This window comes from Hibiscus syriacus, unplaced genomic scaffold, assembly GCF_006381635.1.
Source record: "Hibiscus syriacus cultivar Baekdansim isolate YM2019G1 unplaced genomic scaffold, ASM638163v2 tig00112159_pilon, whole genome shotgun sequence".
In the NCBI taxonomy this organism is placed as follows: Eukaryota; Viridiplantae; Streptophyta; class Magnoliopsida; order Malvales; family Malvaceae; genus Hibiscus; species Hibiscus syriacus.
In genome coordinates, this window is record NW_024063263.1 from 1,841,365 (window position 1) to 1,861,448 (window position 20,084).

Sequence of the window (20,084 nt, forward strand, 5' to 3'; positions counted from 1 at the left end):
GTGCTGCAAAGAAAATTCTTGGAATGGAAATTTGCAGGGACAGAGACTCAAGGAAACTGCGGCTATCTCAACGGGGTTATGTTGAGAAAATGCTAGAAAGGTTTGCGATGAGCAGCTCGAAACCAGTTAGCACTCCATTGGCGAATCACTTTAAGCTCTCATCAGAACAGTGCCCTAAGACAGATAAGGAAGCTGAAAATATGGCAAAGGTTCCGTATTCTAATGCTGTTGGCTGCTTGATGTATGCGATGGTATGTACTCGTCCTGATTTAGCTCATGCTGTTAGTCAAGTTTGTAAGTACATGTCTAAACCTGGTAAGCAACATTGGGATGCAGTCAAGTGGATCTTTCGGTACTTAAAGGGTACTGTGGGACATGGAATTGTTTTTGGGAGTCAGCGGGATAATCCTTTGGTTGTAGGATATGTGGATTCAGATTATGCAGGTGACTTGGATAATAGAAGATCTACGACAGGGTATGTGTTTACTCTTGGTGGAGGGCCTATTTGCTGGAAGTCTACTGTTCAATCTGTCGTGGCACTATCTACAACTGAAGCTGAATACATGGCAGCGGCTGAAGCTGCAAAAGAAGCTTTATGGCTTACTGGTTTAGTGAAGGAGTTGGGTGTTCAACAAGGTGGAGTTCAGTTGCTTTGTGATAATCAAAGTGCTATTCACTTGGCTAAGAATCAGGTGTATCGTGCTAGAACTAAACATATTGATGTAAGGTTCCACAAGATCAGAGAGTTGGTTGCATCTGGAGAGGTTTTGTTTCAGAAGGTACATACTGATGAGAATGCCGCTGATATGTTCACCAAGCCAGTTACGACAGACAAGTTCAAGCATTGCTTGGACTTGTTGAATGTTTCAAGTTGTTAAAGAAGCAAGGTAACCCAACCCACATTGAAGTTTCCAAGGGGCAGGATATTCGCCAAGGTGGAGATTTGTTATGTATGGCTCATAAAAAGTCTCGTTGTGGGGGTTACGAATTATGTGGGTTGGAGGTGTGGGGGCGCAGCCCCCGCGGTACGGTACAGGGTTGATTTTGTAATTATGTACCAGGGTTTTCTATTATAAATAGAGATGTAACCTAGACCTAAAATATCATTGAATAAAACTTCTAGCGCCGCCTAGGCACCGAGGACGTAAGCACATTGCCGAACCTCGTAAAATTCTCGTGTTCTTTCGTTTTCTTTACCCGTTTTCGTCAACACATATGATTTCCTTTCTCCTTCCTTTTTGAGAGCACTCTTACATATAAAAGCTCATGAATTTTCTTTCCAAAAAGAACAAAAAAAAAACCCAGGATCATGTGCTTTTTCTTGTTGATTTCTATGATGAATTCCTTTTGTAAATTGGACCACTGGGTCCAAACAACTTTCCTTTTTTTTTCTATCTAATATTGATTCCTTTTTGTTGATTCACTTTCACTGCAAGTACAAGTGATGTATAAGATATGCTGCCTTTTGAGAATTTGTTCAATTGATTGTTTGTAAAGTTGAAGATCTGATATGATCCTTTTCTTTTTGTTGTATCAGTTCTTGTTAACTTCGAAAAGCTCGAATCGAGTCACCATTGCTTACCATTGGAGTCATCTTGACCGAGTAGGTAACTTTAAACTGTATAGATTAACAGCTTTTCGAGTATTCGTTTGGATTTCGGATTGCATTTGGAGTAGCTTTACTTGATTATATTGGTTGTATAGGTGCAAGGGCTTCGGAATAAAGGTCTCTAAATGCTCGTTTTGGAGTAGATTGTGTTATTCTGGCCTGGATCCATTGCTTTTTTTTTTGTGACTGGTATAAGGAGCAGGCTTTCGCAAAATCGAAACTGATTGCGCTATTGTTCTTTGCGGGAGTAATGGCAACTTTGTCGCACTCGGAGTCTAGACGCATGTATTCTTGGTGGTGGGACAGCCATATTAGCCCGAAGAATTCTAAATGGCTTCAGGATAATCTTACAGGTATGAATTTTCTTTCTAAATACGTCGCTGCATCGGTTTAGTGTATATATGTTCATGCTTTATATGGAAAAGAACCAGCATATGGGTTGGCATACCATAGTGAAATGTTCAAGGTTCACTTAGATCTCTATTTGCTCCATTAGCTTTTCCGGTTTGGATTTCCGAAGTACGATCTTCATGTACGATAAAAAGGCGGTATTCCGATATCAGAGTTGTTTTGTGCATTATTGAGTTTCTTTGTTTTCATGCTTGTTACCGTTCTGTTGGCACATCTACTCAACTTGAATTATTCTGTTTCGACAGATATGGATTCTAAAGTTAAAGCAATGATCAAACTGATCGAAGAAGATGCGGATTCTTTCGCGAGAAGAGCGGAAATGTACTATAAAAAACGGCCGGAGCTCATGAAATTAGTTGAGGAGTTTTATAGGGCTTACCGTGCATTAGCCGAGAGATATAACCATGCAACCGGGGAGCTTCGCCATGCCCAGAAAACCATGGCTGAAGCATTCCCCAACCAGGTTCCTTTCATACTAGCCGATGAATTACCCTTAGGCTCTTCAGGCCCCGAGGCCGAGCCTTGCACGCCAGAAACGCCACACCAAATTCATGCATTCTTTGATTCAGATGACTTGCAAAAGAACTTCGGAATAAGCAAAAGGGGTTTAAAGCAGTTGAATGAGATATTCGAGACCGGGAAAGTGCCTCCAAATGCCAACATTGCTGAAGGAAGAATGAAGGGGGTAAATGGAGACAGAGCCGAGGAAAGCGAGTGCAGTGGGTTTTCTCAGTTGTCAATTGAAAATCAAAATCTGAAGAATCAAGTTATTTCCGAGTCTGAACGTGCAGGTAAAGCTGAAACCGAAGTAGAATTCTTGAAGAAATCTCTTGCCGAGATTCAAGCTGAAAAGGAAGACGTCGCTCTGCTGTACCAGCAGAGTTTAAAGAAGTCATCTAGCCTGGAGAGTGAACTTAGTGAAGCGCAAGTGTATGCCGGGAATCTTGATGAACGAACCAGCAAAGCTGAAATTGAAATCAAAGTATTGAAGGAAGCGTTAAATAAATGGGAAACCAGGAGAGATGCCAGTCTTCATCAGTACAATCGGTGCTTGGAAAGAATATCCAGCATGGAGAATACTATTTCCCAATCCCAAGAGGAAGCAAAAGGGCTTAACGAGAGGGCTTTCGAAGCAGAAACTGAAGCTCGGAATCTTATGATGGATCTTTCTCGATCAGAGGCTGAAAAGGAGGCTGGTCTTCTTCGATACAAGCAGTGTCTCGAGATGATATCTTCATTAGAAAATAAAATCTCGCTTGCTGAAGAAAACACAAAAATGCTCAACATGCAAATTGAAAGAGCTGAAACCGAAGTTGAAGCACTAAAAGATGCTCTTGCTAAGCTGAAAGAAGAGAAGGATATCGTGGCCCGTCAGTATGAGCAGTGCTTGGAAACAATTGCAAGGCTGGAGAGTGAACTTTCTTGTGCACAAGAGGAGTCAAAACGACTAAACAGCGAGATTCTAGTCAATGCCGAAAAATTAAGGAGTGTGGAAGAGCAACGTGTTCTGCTGGAGGCATCGAATCAATCTCTACTAGCAGAAGTCGATAATCTGGTGCAGGAAATAGCAATCAAGGATCGAGAACTTTCAGAGAAGCAACACAAGTTGGAGAAACTTCAGACATCACTGCAGGAAGAGCATTTACGGTTTGCGCAAATCGAAGCTACACTGCAAACATTACAAAAGTTGAATTCGCAATCTCAGGAGGAGCAGAGAGTTTTGACATCGGAGCTTCTAAATAAGCTTCAAAAGTTGAAGGAGTTGGAAGTAAGCAACCAAAAATTGGAGGATGAAATTCAGCAAGTGCAGGGTGAAAACCAAAGCCTCAATGAATTAAACAGTTCTTCTGCCATTTCAATAAACAGTTTGGAAGATGAAATTTTCGGCTTGAAGGAACTGAAAGAAAAACTGGAAAGTGAGGTTGTGGTGCAAATTGAACGAAGTAATATCCTCCAGCAAGAGGTCGACAAATTGAAGGATGAAATCGGGGTGTTGAGTAGTGCATACCAGGCATTGATTCAGAAGCTGCTGTCTGTAGGTTTAAATCCGGAATGTCTAGAATCATCGTTGAAGGAATTGAAACACGAGAACTCGAAGCTGAAGGAGGAATGCAGTAAGCAAAGAGGCGAGACCGAGGTTCTTTATGAGAAACTGAAAAGCATGGATGACCTTATGGAGAAGAATGTCGTTTTGAGAAGTTCGCTGTCGGAATTGAATGGAAAATTGGAAGGGTCGAAGGAGCTTGTCGAGGAATTACAGAAGTCCCATGAATTTCTTCAGGGAGAAAAATCTTCCCTCCACGCTGAGAAATCGACCCTTCTTTGTCATTTAAAGAAAATGACTGAGAATATGCAGAAGCTCTTGGAGAAAAACTCAATGCTGGAAAGTTCCATTTCTTGTGCTAATATCGAGCTCGAAGGCTTGAGATCGAAGTCAAAGACTTTAGAAGAATTCTGTCAGCATCTCAAAGATGAGAAATCCAATCTTGCAGGTGAAAGAGAGAGCCTGATCTTGAAGCTAGAGACTGTTGAAAAGAGGCTATGCATCCTGGAATTTCGATTTGATAAACTGGAGGAGAAATGCTCTGACCTGGAGAAGGATAAAGAATCGACACTCTCTCAGGTGGAGCAATTACGGGATTCCCTTGGCGAGGAACAAAAAGAGTGTGCCAGTTATGTTCGGTCGATTGAATCTCGGTTAACGGATCTAGAAAACCATGTCCATCTAATGCAAGAAGAAAGTATGTTCCGAAAGGAGTTTGAAGAAGAAATTGGTAAAGCTGTCAAGGCTCAGGTTGAGATCTTCATCTTCCAAAAAATCGTAAAAGATCTCGAGGAAAAAAACTTGTCTCTATTGATCGAATGTCAGAAGCATGTGGAGGCATCCAAATTGTCGGATAAACTAATCAGGGAGTTGGAGAGTGAAAATCTGGAGCAGCAGATTGAAGGTGAATTTCTGTTGGATGAAATCGAAAAACTAAGATCCGGGATTTATCTAGTTTTCAGGGCTCTTCAGTTTGATCCTGTTAACGGACAACGAGATATGACTGAATCCGATCATGTTCCGTTTTCATGCATTCTGGATAATGTTGAAGACCTAAAGAGTTCAGTATTGAGAAACCAGGAGGAGAAGCAACGGCTGGTAGTTGAGAACTCAGTTCTGTTAACTTTAATCGGGCAACTTAAATTCGAGGGAAATGAACTTGTGTCGGAGAACCTAGCCCTCGAGTATAAGTTCGAGATTGCAGAGAAGCAGAATGCAATGCTGCAGAAAGACAAGAAGGAGCTTCTAGAGATGAACCAGCAGTTGATGTTGGAAGAGAGTAATGGAACGATGGAGAAAGAAATGTTAAACTCCGAACTCGAGAGTCAACGTGGAGATCTTGAGAGCATGCACGGAACTTGCTTATTATTAGAAGAGGAGAATTCCAAGCAGCTCGAAGAAAACAGGTTTTTGCTCAAGAATTTTTCGGACCTCAAAGAGGATATGCATGTTCTCGAAGACGAGAACAGTATTGCCCTACAAGAAGCAGTAGCCCTTGATAGTCTATCTCTCGTTTTAGAGACCTTTGGTGTCGAAATTGCAAAATTGGAGGAGAAGTTGGAGAAGAAAGAAGCTGAAATCTCGGAATTAAAAGAAGCCGTCGAAAAGTTGCACAAGGAGCTATATGCTGTCAAAGATTTAAACGACGAATTAAACCGTCAAATTGTTATCGGTAATGATTTTCTTATAGGGAAGTCCATTGAGCTTTCGGAAGCAGATGAAAAGCTTCAGGCTGCACATGAATCAAGTGAAGAACTGTACCGGATGCTTGAGGTGCTGAAGAGGGAATGTGAGGAATCTAAACAGATTCAAGAAAATTTAGAGAAGCGGATTCTTGAACTGTCCGAAGATAGCGAAGAACAGAAAATGGAGATTGAACACCTTCGTGAAGAAAATGACAATTTGGGTTCCGAAGTCGTTACATTACGTAATGAAATCAAAGAACGAAGGATGTATGGAGAAAACCTGAGTCTAGAGCTGCAAGAAAGAAGCAACGAGTTTGAACTGTTGGAGGCTGAGGCTGCATCATTTTACTTCGATTTCCAAGCTTCTTCCATCTGTGACGTTCTACTCGAAAACAAAGTACACGAGCTCACTGAAGTTTGCGGGACTCTCGGAGAAGAAAACGCTGTAAAGAGTGCACAAATAGGACAGATGAAGAAAAGGGTTGAGTTCCTGGAAAGTGAAATCGGATGGTCGAAGGTCCAGATGTCTGCCTATGGTCCCGTCATAGCTTCATTTAGAGACGGTATAACATCCCTCGAGCATAATGCCCTTATTCAGCCTAAGCTTCGTGTTCCGAATGACGATGAAGATAAGGTATCTCAATTCGAGTTTGATATTTGCATTTGTACATGCTTATATTCCACCTTTCTAATTGCATTTGTACGTTCTAATATAACACCAGGACGTAGAAATGGCAGATGATCTTCATGAAATGAGCTCCGAGAAACTCGAAGGACAAAGTGCTTTTCTGACGGCCGGGATTTCAGACTTGCAGGAGATGCACGGTAGGCTTAAAGCAGTTGAAAAGGCAGTGGTGGAAGAGATGAACAGACTTGTGAAACAAGAGAGTAATAAGAACAGACATGAAATCGAAGCTCCATCTTACGGCATTGAGCCTCCATATCAAGAAACGAAGAAAGGCATGCAAGTTGGTGACGAGCTTGCTTGGAATCTCGAGTCAAAGAAACCCAAAATTCCCGAAACGAGAAATGGGATTTTGTTGAAAGATATTCCCCTCGATCAAGTCTCCGATTCTTCATTATACAGGAGCAAGAGCAAGAGAGACACCGGCACAGCCGATGATAAAATGCTCGAGCTATGGGAGTCTGTGGAGCATGAATGCGATGTCGATTTGAAACTCAATGACATGCAAGAACGGGCGATCGTACCCGGGGAGATCATTGCTTCTCATCAGTTGAACGATGCAGAGTCAAAAACCGATAGTTCTTTGGGAGCACTGGTGGAGAAGGAGCTGAGCATCGATAAGCTGGAGATTTCCACCAGCAACAGAGAGCCGAAGAAAAGAACCAAAAGCAGAAGGTTCTTAGACCGACTCGATTCCGATGCTCATAAATTGATGACCCTCCAAACTAATGTGAAACAGCTGAAAAAGAGAATGAAGATCAAGAAGAGGAAGAAGGATTTCAAGTTAGAGTACGGACAAGTCAAAGAGCAATTACAAGAGGTGGAGGATGCAATCACGGAGTTGTTGAATGCCAATGGTGAACTGGTAAAGGATGTTAAAGGGTGTTGTTCTTCATCTTTCGACGGGACAACCTCGACCGAGTCAGAAGAGCCCGGAAATGGCGACTTGAAGAAAATGCGAGAGCAGGCACAAAAAGGGTCTGAAAAGATCGGGAGGTTGCAGTTCGAGGTGCAGAGCATAGAGTATGTCATGCTGAAATTGGAAGATGGAAGGAAGAGCAAAGGAAAAAGCCGAACGGGAGTCGTCCACTTGAGGGACTTCATCTACAGCGGCGGAAGGCGGAAGAAGGCTTGCTTTTGTGGGTGTGCAAGGCCTTCTAGTAATGTGGACTGAGGGCAGCATGCACACACGAGAATTCCCAGCTTTGGGTACGTTTTTAGAGGAGATTGTTACATCTTTAGCTTTTAGAACATTGTAAGAATTAGGCCTCTCATTTAATAAGCTTTTAGAACATGGTATTCTTATGTCAAACTTAGATTAATATTTTTATAATTTTTCTACAATAATCGTTATGTGAAGTTTTATAATTAAAATAGGCTTAATATAAAAATAAATGCTTAAACAAGTTTTAGATTAATATTTTATAATTTTCAGCTAATTCATTTTAAGTGAATTATATTCTAAAAAATCAATTTCAGTCGATCGAAAGGAGCCTTTAATATTGACCGTAGATTCATATCACGCTTATACAAGTCTACCAAAGAGTAAAATATTGTCTACTCAAAATCAAGTAGCAAAATCACATCCTTGACACCAAAACCATGGATAAATTCTCTACTCTGCAGGTTATTTAACAAAAAGCAAAATGATCAACAAATCTCTTTGACGCCTAAAAAAACACACAAGACGAATTCAAGGACTCCTCTTAGTTCAAGCTCCAACAGGCTCTGCAGGAGCCTCGGCCATTGTCTCATCAGCAGGCCTCTCTAATTTCACACCGATGTCTTCCGAGTAGTCACCGTGAACCTAAATGGCGAAAAAACAACAAAAATAAATAAATTACCATGGCACAACATGGAGTATAATTGATATCTTATTCAGTAAATCGCCTAAGATGGAGTCCGTATGATATTTTTATCGAAAAGAATGGGTGTTCAGGAACATGCCTCCATCAACTTTCCGAGATCGAACTTGGGAGCTTTCAAAATTTTGACTTTACGAATGAACACATTCTGCAAAGGATAGATGCTAGATGTTGCCTTCTCAATTTCTTTTCCTATCATCTCGGGAATGAATTTCTGAACCAATCCCTTCAGATCACAAGATGTTGCCTGGGCAGTCATGATCTCCCTCATCTTTCGGCGAATCTGCAAAACAAAGTAACTTCATTCGGTCATCATTGTATTGACGAATTCACATTAAGGATCTTTGACATTTTGGAAAGCAAGTTGAGAGAATTAAGTAACAAGTCTAGATGCTTGGCAGTAAATTGACGTAGATTACCTGTCTAATCTGGCTGGATTGTGCGTAACAAGTCCTCTTAACCTGGTTTGGGCGTCTCTTAGTGAATCCAATGCAGAACATTCTCAGAGTGTAGTTGTCGGTTGTCTTCACATCCACATGAGCTTCAATCAGGGTTTGCCATTTACGTACCAAAGACCTCAATTTGTCGGTGGTAAAGTTCATTCCCTGAAAATTTGAAAAGGAAACCAAACCAAATCTTTTAATTTCTATCACTAAAACAGCTGGCATAATGTAGTGAACAAGGGTATTTATATTTACATACCCAAAAGTTGGTCAAAACATTTTTTCCTTGAACATCTTCAGCTCTCAAACGGATCTTTCTGTAGGCATGATCCTCATCACCACCTTGAAGATCGGCCAGTGAGACCTCGAACACACGGTGTTTGAGACCTTCTGAAGCAATCTGTCAAGAAAATAGCCAAGTTCAAAATTCAAACTATTTATACATTGAATAAATGTATCAAGCAGATCAAAGTTCATCGTACCATACCTACATGCAAAATTAAACAAGTTAACAAGTTTTCAAGTTTCGCAACAAATAAGACCATTGAATTATAATTGAAGGAAAATGATCTTATTATTGCATTCGGGCTATTTCAAGAATTCCTAGCAGGATCAATCGTTGCATCCTCCTCACGATGAAAAAAAGGGTCAACATGAATTTAAAAATGACACCAGATACAAGATTTCCTTGGTAAATGAAGAACTTTATGTGTTCAGCAACCAATATTCTAGACATAAGACAATTAAAATTTTAAAAGGAAATGATAATTCAGCACTTTCAACACACAAATAACATTAGGGCCATGCAAAATAGACTGCAATATCAGCATGGCTCAGCTAAAACTTGCAATACCATTTAAACAAATAAAACAAAAAATAACACAAATATATATATATATATATAACATTAAACTCTCGTTTATATTCTAGTAAAAGTTAAAGAGGGTCCAAGCTTAAGTTAGGTAAAGAAACTACAAAGAATAATCTGAAAGATGCCCAGAAATTCTACACAAAAAAGAAAATGATAATACAGCACTTCAACACACAAAAATAACATCATGGCCATACAAAACAACCTGCAATATAAGCATGGCTGAGCTACAACTGCAATTACCATTCAATACAAACAAAACAAGAAAGCACACGCATATATATATCTATCATTAAATTCTCGTTAATATCCCAGTAAAAGCTAAAGGCCTAAGCTTAAGCTAGGTAAAGAAATAACAAAGAATAATCTGAAAGATACCCAATATCCTATCAGGTTCAAAACATCCAAAAATCTAACATAGAATGAAAAGCAAGCATTTTTAGCATATAAAGAAATACAAAACATAAATTAAAAGAAGAAGAGAAAGAAAACAACCTTGGTACCCTGAGTACGGGTGACGAGAGTTTTTCCCACATTTCTGGTAGTGAAAACTGATGGAGCCTTTATATCGTACCAATCCTTCTTAGCAAAGGGATCCGATCTAAAAGAAAACCAAACAAAAAGTAAATCAACATTTAACTAACAGATCTGTTGCTAAAGTACACAGGAACTGATTTAAGCTAAACTCAATTAAAAAAACAACTACTCACGCCTTCTTCTTTCCTCCCTTCTTTCCCTTGGAAATCCTCTTGTTCTTCCTGCATTACAAAACAAAGAGATAACCCAGAAAACAGATCCGATTTAAGAAAATAATGGAAATTCATTTAAAAATGAGTGGTATAAAAGAGAAGAAAGGAGTACCCGACAGCCATGCTTCAAACTCTGCTTGTTAACTTAGAAGGGCAGAGCAGTCGGCAACTTATTAGTTCGTTTAAAGGGTAGGATTTGAGAGAGACTCAAAAACCCTAATTTTAGCTGTTTATATATGGAGACTCTCTCAGACTGTGCTGATCTTTCTAGGGTTAATTCCACCAGTCGCCCCCAAACTATAGCATGGCATTTCAATTTGGTCCTAAATTTTAAAAAATAAAAAATTTTGGTTATCTTTTTCGTGTCCATTTTACCATTAGGGTTGACAGGGATGGTTATTTTCTTTAAAATTTTAAATTTTTATATGATTTAATTATTTTCTATTAATAATTTATTTTGATCCTTCTAAAATTTTATAATTATCATCCTAAAATTTTACAAGTTTACCCTAAATATAAAATCATGCACTATTTTTCTCATCTCACTCGATGTGATCATCTCTAAGGGTGCGTTTGGTTCACAGAATGTAAGATTACCAGTGAGAATAAAAGATTATCAGGGAATAGAATTATTGGGAATGTTGTATTTTGTGTTTGGTTGGTTTAGCAGGAATGTAAGATTACAGTGTTTGGTTAAAAAAATAAAATATTATTGGAATGTATATTTTATCAAATTGTCCTTATTATATATTTTTTAACAAGTTGGAAAATATTTATATATTTCTTTAAAAAAATTAAATTCATAAAATTTATATAATTTTTTTTTACAAAATTGAAAATATAAAAAGGTTTAATGAAATGGTAAATTTTTATTTTAACACCTGAACTTCATATAAAATTTTAATTATAGACTTTTTTTTAAATCTAAAAATAGTTTAAAGATTTATAATTTGGCATTCGTAGAATTTTTATTATTCAATGCTAGAATAAGAATATTTTTGAAAGAAAATTTTTTAAGGGCATTTTAGTCCAAAACGCTGGTAATCCAACAATACCTAAGGAAATGGAGGTAATGACATTCCCGGTAATATACCCCAAAAATCCAGTATTGGTAATGTAAGATTACCGGGAATGACATTCCCGGCCAACCAAACGGGGAATATGGATTCCATTCCCATGGGAATCTCACATTCCCCAAACCAAACACGCCCTAAGATTCAAATACAAGCTATCCTTTTAAGAATGTAATATGTTTTTAACTAAACTCGATACTTATTAAGATAAGCTACACATTTAGTACCTAAATTCTTAATTTTTATTTATTTTAGTACCTAAACTTTAAAAAAAATCAAGATTATACATAACGTTTAGTTTTTGTTTTATTTTAGTATCCCGCCATTAAAAACTTAACGGACGAACTAACGAGGCATAGCTTAGGTGGACGGAAGACCAATCCGAAAGGTGGACCACAAGAGAAGGACAAGTCAACCAACAAGTCCAGTTTCAGGCCCATCGAACGGATGACAACAAAGATTGGAGGACGAAGAAGTCAAATAATCCATCGTTAATTTAGGGAGATTGAGGCATTTCTCGATGAAATGAAGGTCGAAATCACATTCAGGAGATTGAAAAGGTATGAGCTGAAAAGTTTGAGATTCATCGGCCGACAGATGTGAAGGTCAACGACTGTAGACGCGGCGGGATACGAGTTCATCCGTTAAGTTTCTAATGGCTGGTACTAAAATGAAATAAAAACTAAACGATAGGTATGATTTTGAAAAAAAATAAAAATTTAGATATTAAACGCATAATATACCCTACTTATTAATTCAAAATCTTTGAATTTAGACACTTGAAATATTAATATTATACTGATTAAACCTTTTCGGGTCCTTAGTATCAATTTCAAATTTGAGTGGGACATAATTAAAATATATTAATTCCAAATCTTTGAATTTAGATCAATTCGTGTCACACACCTGATTTTATTGAGTGAATTTCCCAATAGATTTTTTTTACATATATAAAGACTCAAGTCGATATCCTCGTATGATTTAAACATTCAAAAGAAAAGTAAAATGGATAAAGTAATATTTAACCCCTGAACTTGGTAACTGTTTCCAACTTAGTCCCTAAATATTTTTGGACCTTTTCTTGAATTGGTACTCTGATATCATGTCACACATACAAGTTCTAATATGAACCAAAAGATTCAAGGACCAATTTAGAAAACTTACTAAGTTCAGGGGTTAAATGTTGCTTTATCATATAGTAAAACATCTCTACCCTTGAGATTTTGGTGGTTCCATTTGGTGTTATTTCACACTTACATCATATCCAAAATGGGATCTGCAGTCGTTGGTGGTGCTTGTGAGAACTGTACTGTTGGAACCACACTCACTCTCTTTAAGCGAAATCGATGATCTATCGAGTTTGATCGACCACGGGTACTTGTAGTTATCCGCTGCAGCACCGGCATGTGACGATGATCGCTTCATCCTCATCGCCTTTGGGACATGATTGCGGCCTTCCACCGATGCCCTTCGCCTGCCGCTCGGTTGCCTCTCGATCGAATCCGGCCTCGACTTGCGTGCACTTTGTGTCCTCACTTTGGCTCTTGAAGATTCAGTGTTGGCCATGTAATTGGGGCACAAAGGGTACTCGTACGATTCGGATTCCACGTATCGTGGACTGCCATGTGCCATGACGAAACAATCATCGAAGTGACCACTGAAAACTCCGGGGCTTATATCGGTCAAAGTTGATGTTGCCGGAGATAGCTGATGATTGTCTTGCTTGGAGTATGGTTGATTTGAGGAACAATGGTGTGAATAGCTATCCATTTCTACTATCTTAATGTTTTCTTCCATTCCAACATCAATCTCCTACGTGCTCACAAGCCCACATTGCAAATCAGTTTTACAAATCATATATATATATATATATATATAATGGAAAAATGGTTAAGATAATGTGCTGGGAAAAATCCCAAAATAATCCACTCGAGAATTATTTTTCGGACTTTAACAATTGTTACGGTGCAATGAAAAAGACGTATAGAATACTACGTGTCTTTAACTCGGCCGTGAAAGACGCATGGATAGCAACGCGTTTTCGGTATTAGGAGTCTTGCCTTCTTCATCTTCCCCAGCTACATCAACAAGTTCATACAGAAGATACATAATGATCAACGTGTCTTTCAAAAGACGCACTGTATTTTTGGCGTTTTTTATATGACAATGTTCATTTCATCCCACTTGAGAAAATAATTTCTCATGCACCCCACATCAGTCGAGAAAGTATCACGTGCGGCAATTTTAATATACAGCTAAGGAAAGACGCTATCGGTTTTGTTATTATTTTTTTTAACAAAACCGGTAAAAAATTACCAGAAACATTATTATTTCTACCGGTTTTGTTATTATTGGGCGCTTTAACATATCCGGTAAAGCGATACCTAAAACATTATTTTTTTTCTACCGGTTTTGTTATTATTTGACACTTTACCGGAAATGTTAAAAAACATTATTGTTTTAGGTAGAAATAATAATGTTTTAGATAAATTTTTTATCGATTTTATTAAAAAAATAATAACAAAACCGGTAATGTCTTTCTTTAGCTGAATATTAAGAAATAATATATATATAAAGAAAATTTTAGGTAATGTTTTATGCAGAAATAATAACGCACGGTAGAACTTCCCACATCAGTCAATAATTTTTTTCATCATATTATCTGGGCAATTTTACTATATATATATATATATAAAGAAATCATATTCGACAACTAATTGATCTAGTGGGAAGAGATATTAAATTTCTTAAGTAATCTCTATAATAAGACTTTATAATATATGATATGAATTAATCCATCAATATATCAAGTACCGATAGTTATAAAAAAAATCATAATTGGGTGAAGGAAGTGAAACTTACATGATAAGTATGCCTTATCCGATGATCCGGTGTTGACCTGCGGTGGGGCGATTGCCTTTGGCCAGCAGGCCTGGAATCCTCAACCATTCGCATCCTCTGATCTCGAGCTCTGGCCTGTGCGGTGATCAGAGCCTGCATGCATTTCAGCGTAACACTGGCTTGTCTTCTCACCAAGTGACCCCTCACCAGTGCCTGCAACTTCACCAGTCCTTTTAATGCTCTCAAAGCCTTCCTCGCCTGTAATCAAAGAGCATGGAAATTTCAATGACGAATTTAAAATTTTATGTCGCGAATTAAATCATTAATAAAAATTATAAAGAGGATTTAAATCGAGTTCAGATCTCATCAAAATGTACTAAATCCGTGCACAAAATAGTCACTAAAGAAGTTAACATACCAAATAGGATCGAAACACGGATTGAATGATCTTCGCAGCCGCGTCTTCAACCGCGGCTGCTTTCTCATTGGTGTCATCCGTTAATCGGATCACAACCTCCGCTGTAGGTGGCGGGGTGGTGGCAACTTGTTCTATAGAACCCGAAGATCGCCGGAAACTCCATCTATGTTTCTCTTTAGGCGGCAACGGCGGCTGAATCAACACGGGAGTAGTACTCGGATTCTCGGGAACAACCGAACAATTCTGATCATTCGTGCATTTACCTTTCACTTTCTCCTTAACTTTCTTGCCAGTCAACAGGCTTCTCAGCCATTTCCCAGCCTTTCCCATCACTGCAAATCCCCTTTCTTTTTCTAGTCCGCCATTGATGAACACAGATAAAACATCATGAGAAACATCATATAGATCTTAGCTAAAAAGAAGGCAAGAGGAAGCTGCCTTGTGAAAAGGATCGGATTCCCCTTTAAACGTCTTCATCTCCCCTTATTTATTGTCGTTGCAATCAGGGTCGTGGCTAGGTTTTCGGGGTCCTGTATAAATTCTTATAAAGTGATCCTATTTTCTAGATATATTCGATTTCGGAGCAACAATAGTAGCGTTTTTTTGACAAACGCCGCAATAGGTCCATCTATAGTGATGTTCTTTCAATAAAGCCGCAACAATAGTGGCGTTTTTTGGAAAACACCGTAATAGGTCCATCTATAGTGGCGTTTATTGGAAAAAAGCCACTATAGATATATTTTTTTGGGCCCCCATTTTTGGGGGGCCTGCGCGGTCACGCACCTTGCGTCGGGTTAGCCACGACCCTGATTGCAATAAGCAATAACTAATTGTTTGTCACAAACACGAGGAAAACAACACAAACAAATTTAATATCTTTTAACATAAAATCATACGTTCTTCTCTGATATTCGAGATAATTTGGATCCACTCTTATCTCGGGATTGTTTTGTAGGGACTGATGAGCACATGCTTATAGATAATCAAAGCTGGTGCAGTCTTGTCTTTTGCGCCATGTTCTTTTTGTCATGGGACATGGTCCCCCATTGCTGCAATGTAATAACACGATTCTTCTTATTTATTCGTAATTTACTGATTTAATTGTAATAATATTGATGGTGACATATATCATTATCTAATTAGATGTTAACACTTGTTTTATCAGTTAATTAAATAAAAACAATTAATTAAAATTAAGAAAATGTTTTCTAATTAGGTGATGACACATGTCATCATTTAATAGGAGATTGAATTTATTAAATTAAATTAAAAATATAATTAAATTGATAAATTATGTAAATATTAATGATTAAATATATAATTACATTATTTTAACAGTCACGTCAGTTCCGTCGTTGAATATTGATTGTAACACTTAAATAGTTAAGTGGTTATAATTATTTATCATTTTTTAAAATAATAGTTTTATTATAATTTTCATATAAAGACTCATTTGATTTATAATTCAAACAAAAAAGTCATTTCACTTTTTAATACAATTAAAAAGATCAATTTAAGATACAAATCTAAGCTTATCTCGAGATTATATTACAACAACAACAATACTCTATTCACATATGAAATGGGTAAAGGGGAGGTAGGGTAGTAGGTTGCCCCCAACGTCACGATTGAGAGCAGCTTCCGTGGAAGACCTCCGGCAATCAGAAAATTAAAAAGAAAGATAAAATGCAATGCATGTATAAATAAATAAATAAATACATAGCTGAACAGTCTTCATATGCAGTCTACATATGCGCGTCTGTAATGGGGAGTAATCCCTGTAAATAAATCTCTGCGTGAAAATCTCTGCATATAGACAGAAAACGTAAGACCCGACTAAATTTAAAAAGATGAAACATGAAGATAAGGATACACAATAATCAACGATAGCAAGCTACGAGAATGAATAAAGTCAAATGGGTTAAAACCTAAACTAAGGCAACACTACTCCGCTACCCTAGTTCTAAGCCTTCATAAATTCTAATGACAGAAGAATATTAAGATTCAATTTTTAAAAATTTCATATATTCAAATATAATTTCAGCTTATACCGAATCAACATACAGTTTTTGTTCGAGGTATCTCTATTCACTTCATACCTTCTGCGATTAATCGCTACTTTCATTTGAAGGATGTTGAGGACTACCATGTGGCATTTGAACAAGAGGTTGATAGTGCAACTTACCAATGTGTTATGGAGGATTTGTGCTTCGCAAATTCTAAATGGAATAGCCGACAAGCTTAAAATGGTACCGATATCTCTTCATTTGTTGATAGTGCTTCTCCAATAGTGCAACTACCATGAAGGGGTATTGATACCTCTTCATGGTACCGATACCGATATGACATTCTGTAATTGCATCTTAAAAATGGCATCGATACCATCATTCTGGTATCGATACTACCCTTACAGTATCGATACCCCTTCAACCGGTATTGATACTACCCTTAATAATTTCACATATTTTTCCCTTTAAGTGTCTGTACTGTTCTAACGGTACCGATACTCGAAGCCCATAATTACCATTTTTACTTAGAAAATCACCCAAAAATCCTCTCAAATCTATTATAACATCCTTTCTTAAGCATTTAAACTAAACTTCTTTCGTTCAAATCAACTTGTCATCAATTACTACTCTTAAACATACCAAATTCTCACTAAAACACTTAAAAATAATTTACATATTTTTTGGAACAACCAAATTTAATAATTTATTATATATATTATAAAATTAAATTTAGTAGTTATAAATATTACTTTTTTAATATTTTAGGGGACATGGCCACCACTAGTCCTAAGGAAGTTCAACCTCTGCTTATGTGGGGTATTGAAGAAATTAATTGTTGAGACAGTGTGAATGCTAAAATGAAAATGGGAAGTCGTCCGGATCACTTAACATCTTTAAAAAGACACACGAAAAATACAACTTTTTTTCATGCTATATTTAGTTTGATAGAAGAGATTTTGAGAATCGAGAATTATATTGTCTTGAAGTCGGTGAATAGTCTAAATGACTTTCAGAAGACACCAAGTGATTCAGACGCTTTCCAATGATTACTGTAGCAAACGGCCTATTTAACGAGTCACTATATTATCTCATTAATATCATATTTTAGGTTTAGAGATTTTTCCATACATAAAAGATTTGATGTGTTTAAAAATTTATGCAATGAAAAATATCTTTCCAAGCTATGTTTAGTAAAAAAATAAAAATATTTTTATAAGAAAAAGTAAAGATGTTTAATAGTTTTTAATATTTAATAGATAATTTAATTATTTTATATTTAGATAATAATATTCCTATTTAATATATTCAAACTCCTATTATTCTTATTGTCGTAACCGTCTTTCGATTGGGCCCAGAATTGGGCTTTGACTTGGGTTAAATGAATTGGAGTCGCCACCGACCATTTTAAAACGAATTTAGGCGGGCCGGGCACCATCTTACCTGATTTGCGTTTTACCAGAAACGTGTCGGGCTCGGGAGTCGGTTACGGTCAAGGAAGGATTAGCACCCTTGAACCGCCCTTTCGGTACCAATTAATTTATCGGTTGTCTTTAATTGCGAGAAATTAGAAACTTAAATTAAAATTTAAAAACCGATTCAGATTACTTACCTTTGATCAGTTGAAAAAGACCCTTAAAAAAATGAAAGTGTTAGATTTGTAAAGAAGTGAAAAACCAACTTAAGATAAAAAATGCATAAATACGAAATAAATAAACAACATAAAAAAATGATAAAGTCAAATAGAAGGGAACAAAATAAATAGAATGATAAAATAAACAAAAATAAAATAAAAAATATAAAAAAGGACCGAATTGAAATAACCAGAAATCAGAGGGTTAATTTGCGAAATGCAAAAAGCATAAACGGTGACCAAATTGAATAACTCGAAAGTTCAAAGGCCAAATTGCATGTAGTGACCAGATTGTAAAGCGATTTAAGCTCTTAGGGACGGCGGAGAGAGTTTAACAATACTGTAATTGCACTATGGTCCTTGGTATATAAATACCTAAAAATCCCTTATTCTCCTTCATTCTCACCATTCACTCAAGCTCTCCTCTTTTAAACGAGAGAAAGCTCTCTCGATGCCCTTCACCGGGCGATATCCGGCCACCGTCTGGTGGCCCACTCAGACGCACCACCGCCGTTTCGGCCGTCGCCACCGGCGGTCGAAAAAAACCCAATCCCACCAAAATGCTTCTCTCAAGCCCGTCAACCTAACCCCGAGCACCGATCACGCAAAAACAAACCTCCAAATGGCGTAGATCTAGGCTTTAAACCTTCGATTTTTACCTTTCACTAAAAACCGCTCGTCTTCCCGGCGTTTTGTTTTTGGCTTTTGCTTGTTGGTTTTGTTGTTGTTCCTTGGTTGTTGATGTGGTTTCTGTTTGTGTTGGTCGATGGGTTTGTGGTTGGTTCTGTTTTTACTTGTTGTTGGTTTGAACTCTTGGTTTACTGTTGATCCGTTGTGGGTTCTCCTTGATCTTGTTTTGGTTATTTGGTTTACTGTGTTTATGCTTCTGAGATTTGCGTGGCTGTCCCCCCCTCCCTGATGGCCGTGGTGGGATATTTATACCCACCCCACCGGGGGTCTGCTCCGATGATAACGGTAACGTGCTCGTGGTTAGTTGGCCGGGGATTTCGGGATGGGTCAGTCCCGATCTCCTCGGCCGGAAATCTCGGTGGCCGGTGTGACTGACCCTTGACCTCCTTGGCTTACGCTGCGCCTGTTTGAACATACGTTGGAACCCTAATCTGAGCTCTGGGCTGGATCAGGCCCTCGAGACTTATTGGACTGTTTGGACCCTGAAAAAAACATAAAAAGAAAATAAATAATAATAATACTGATATAATATAAATTATATAATACATATATTTCAAAAATATTTTTTAAACTATATATTATATTTAAAAAAGTTTTCAAAACTATATTATATAGTTTTCAAAATGTTTTAAAAATATTATATAAGTTTTAAAAAACGTTTTTTAAAACTATATATTATATAATTTATTCAAAAATGTTTTTAAAACTATATATTATATAATTTATTCAAAAATGTTTTTAAAACTATATATTATATAAGTTTTTAAAATGATTTTAAAACTATATGATATATATATTTTCAAAAACCATTTGCAAACCATATAATATATATAGGTATATATGTATAAAATAATAATAAAAAATATGGACGAAAATTAGTGTCTACAATGTTAAAACTACAAAAAGAGCTAGAAGACAAGATAAACCAGAACAGTCGAAATACTCTAGAAACAATCACAAAGAACCAAGAGTCCTTGGTTGATCAGATCGTTGCCAAGTTAATTGGCCTACAACAGACCAGTGCGCCTGGGGCAGGTTCATCGGAAGGGGTAACTATACAA

General features: G+C 37.3%; 3 protein-coding genes across 4 annotated transcripts; 1 reads left to right on the forward strand and 2 right to left on the reverse strand.

The window, feature by feature from the left end:
• Nucleotides 1–1,767: 1,767 nt before the first annotated feature.
• On the forward strand, nucleotides 1,768–7,643 carry LOC120175089 (protein NETWORKED 1A-like). The gene is made up of 3 exons (XM_039181791.1): nucleotides 1,768–1,962; nucleotides 2,266–6,383; nucleotides 6,472–7,643. The coding sequence occupies exons 1-3, from the start codon at nucleotides 1,860–1,862 to the stop codon at nucleotides 7,606–7,608; spliced, it is 5,358 nt and encodes a 1,785-aa protein (XP_039037722.1). The 5' UTR covers nucleotides 1,768–1,859; the 3' UTR covers nucleotides 7,609–7,643.
• On the reverse strand, nucleotides 6,137–10,591 carry LOC120175090 (40S ribosomal protein S3a-like). Of its 2 annotated transcripts, XM_039181794.1 has the most exons (8): nucleotides 10,475–10,591; nucleotides 10,324–10,371; nucleotides 10,109–10,214; nucleotides 9,002–9,142; nucleotides 8,719–8,904; nucleotides 8,382–8,582; nucleotides 8,124–8,241; nucleotides 6,137–6,155 (listed from the first exon to the last, which is right to left on the reverse strand). In XM_039181794.1, the coding sequence occupies exons 1-7, from the start codon at nucleotides 10,483–10,485 to the stop codon at nucleotides 8,146–8,148; spliced, it is 789 nt and encodes a 262-aa protein (XP_039037725.1). In that variant the 5' UTR covers nucleotides 10,486–10,591; the 3' UTR covers nucleotides 6,137–6,155; nucleotides 8,124–8,145. The 2 variants fall into 2 exon arrangements, with proteins under 2 accessions (XP_039037725.1, XP_039037724.1); XM_039181793.1 differs by lacking the exon at nucleotides 6,137–6,155 and having other exon boundaries at nucleotides 8,023–8,241.
• Nucleotides 10,592–12,674: 2,083 nt separating this feature from the next.
• Nucleotides 12,675–15,055, reverse strand: LOC120175054 (protein IQ-DOMAIN 14-like). The gene is made up of 3 exons (XM_039181764.1): nucleotides 14,695–15,055; nucleotides 14,298–14,534; nucleotides 12,675–13,247 (listed from the first exon to the last, which is right to left on the reverse strand). The coding sequence occupies exons 1-3, from the start codon at nucleotides 15,022–15,024 to the stop codon at nucleotides 12,678–12,680; spliced, it is 1,137 nt and encodes a 378-aa protein (XP_039037695.1). The 5' UTR covers nucleotides 15,025–15,055; the 3' UTR covers nucleotides 12,675–12,677.
• Between the last annotated feature and the right edge of the window lie 5,029 nt (nucleotides 15,056–20,084).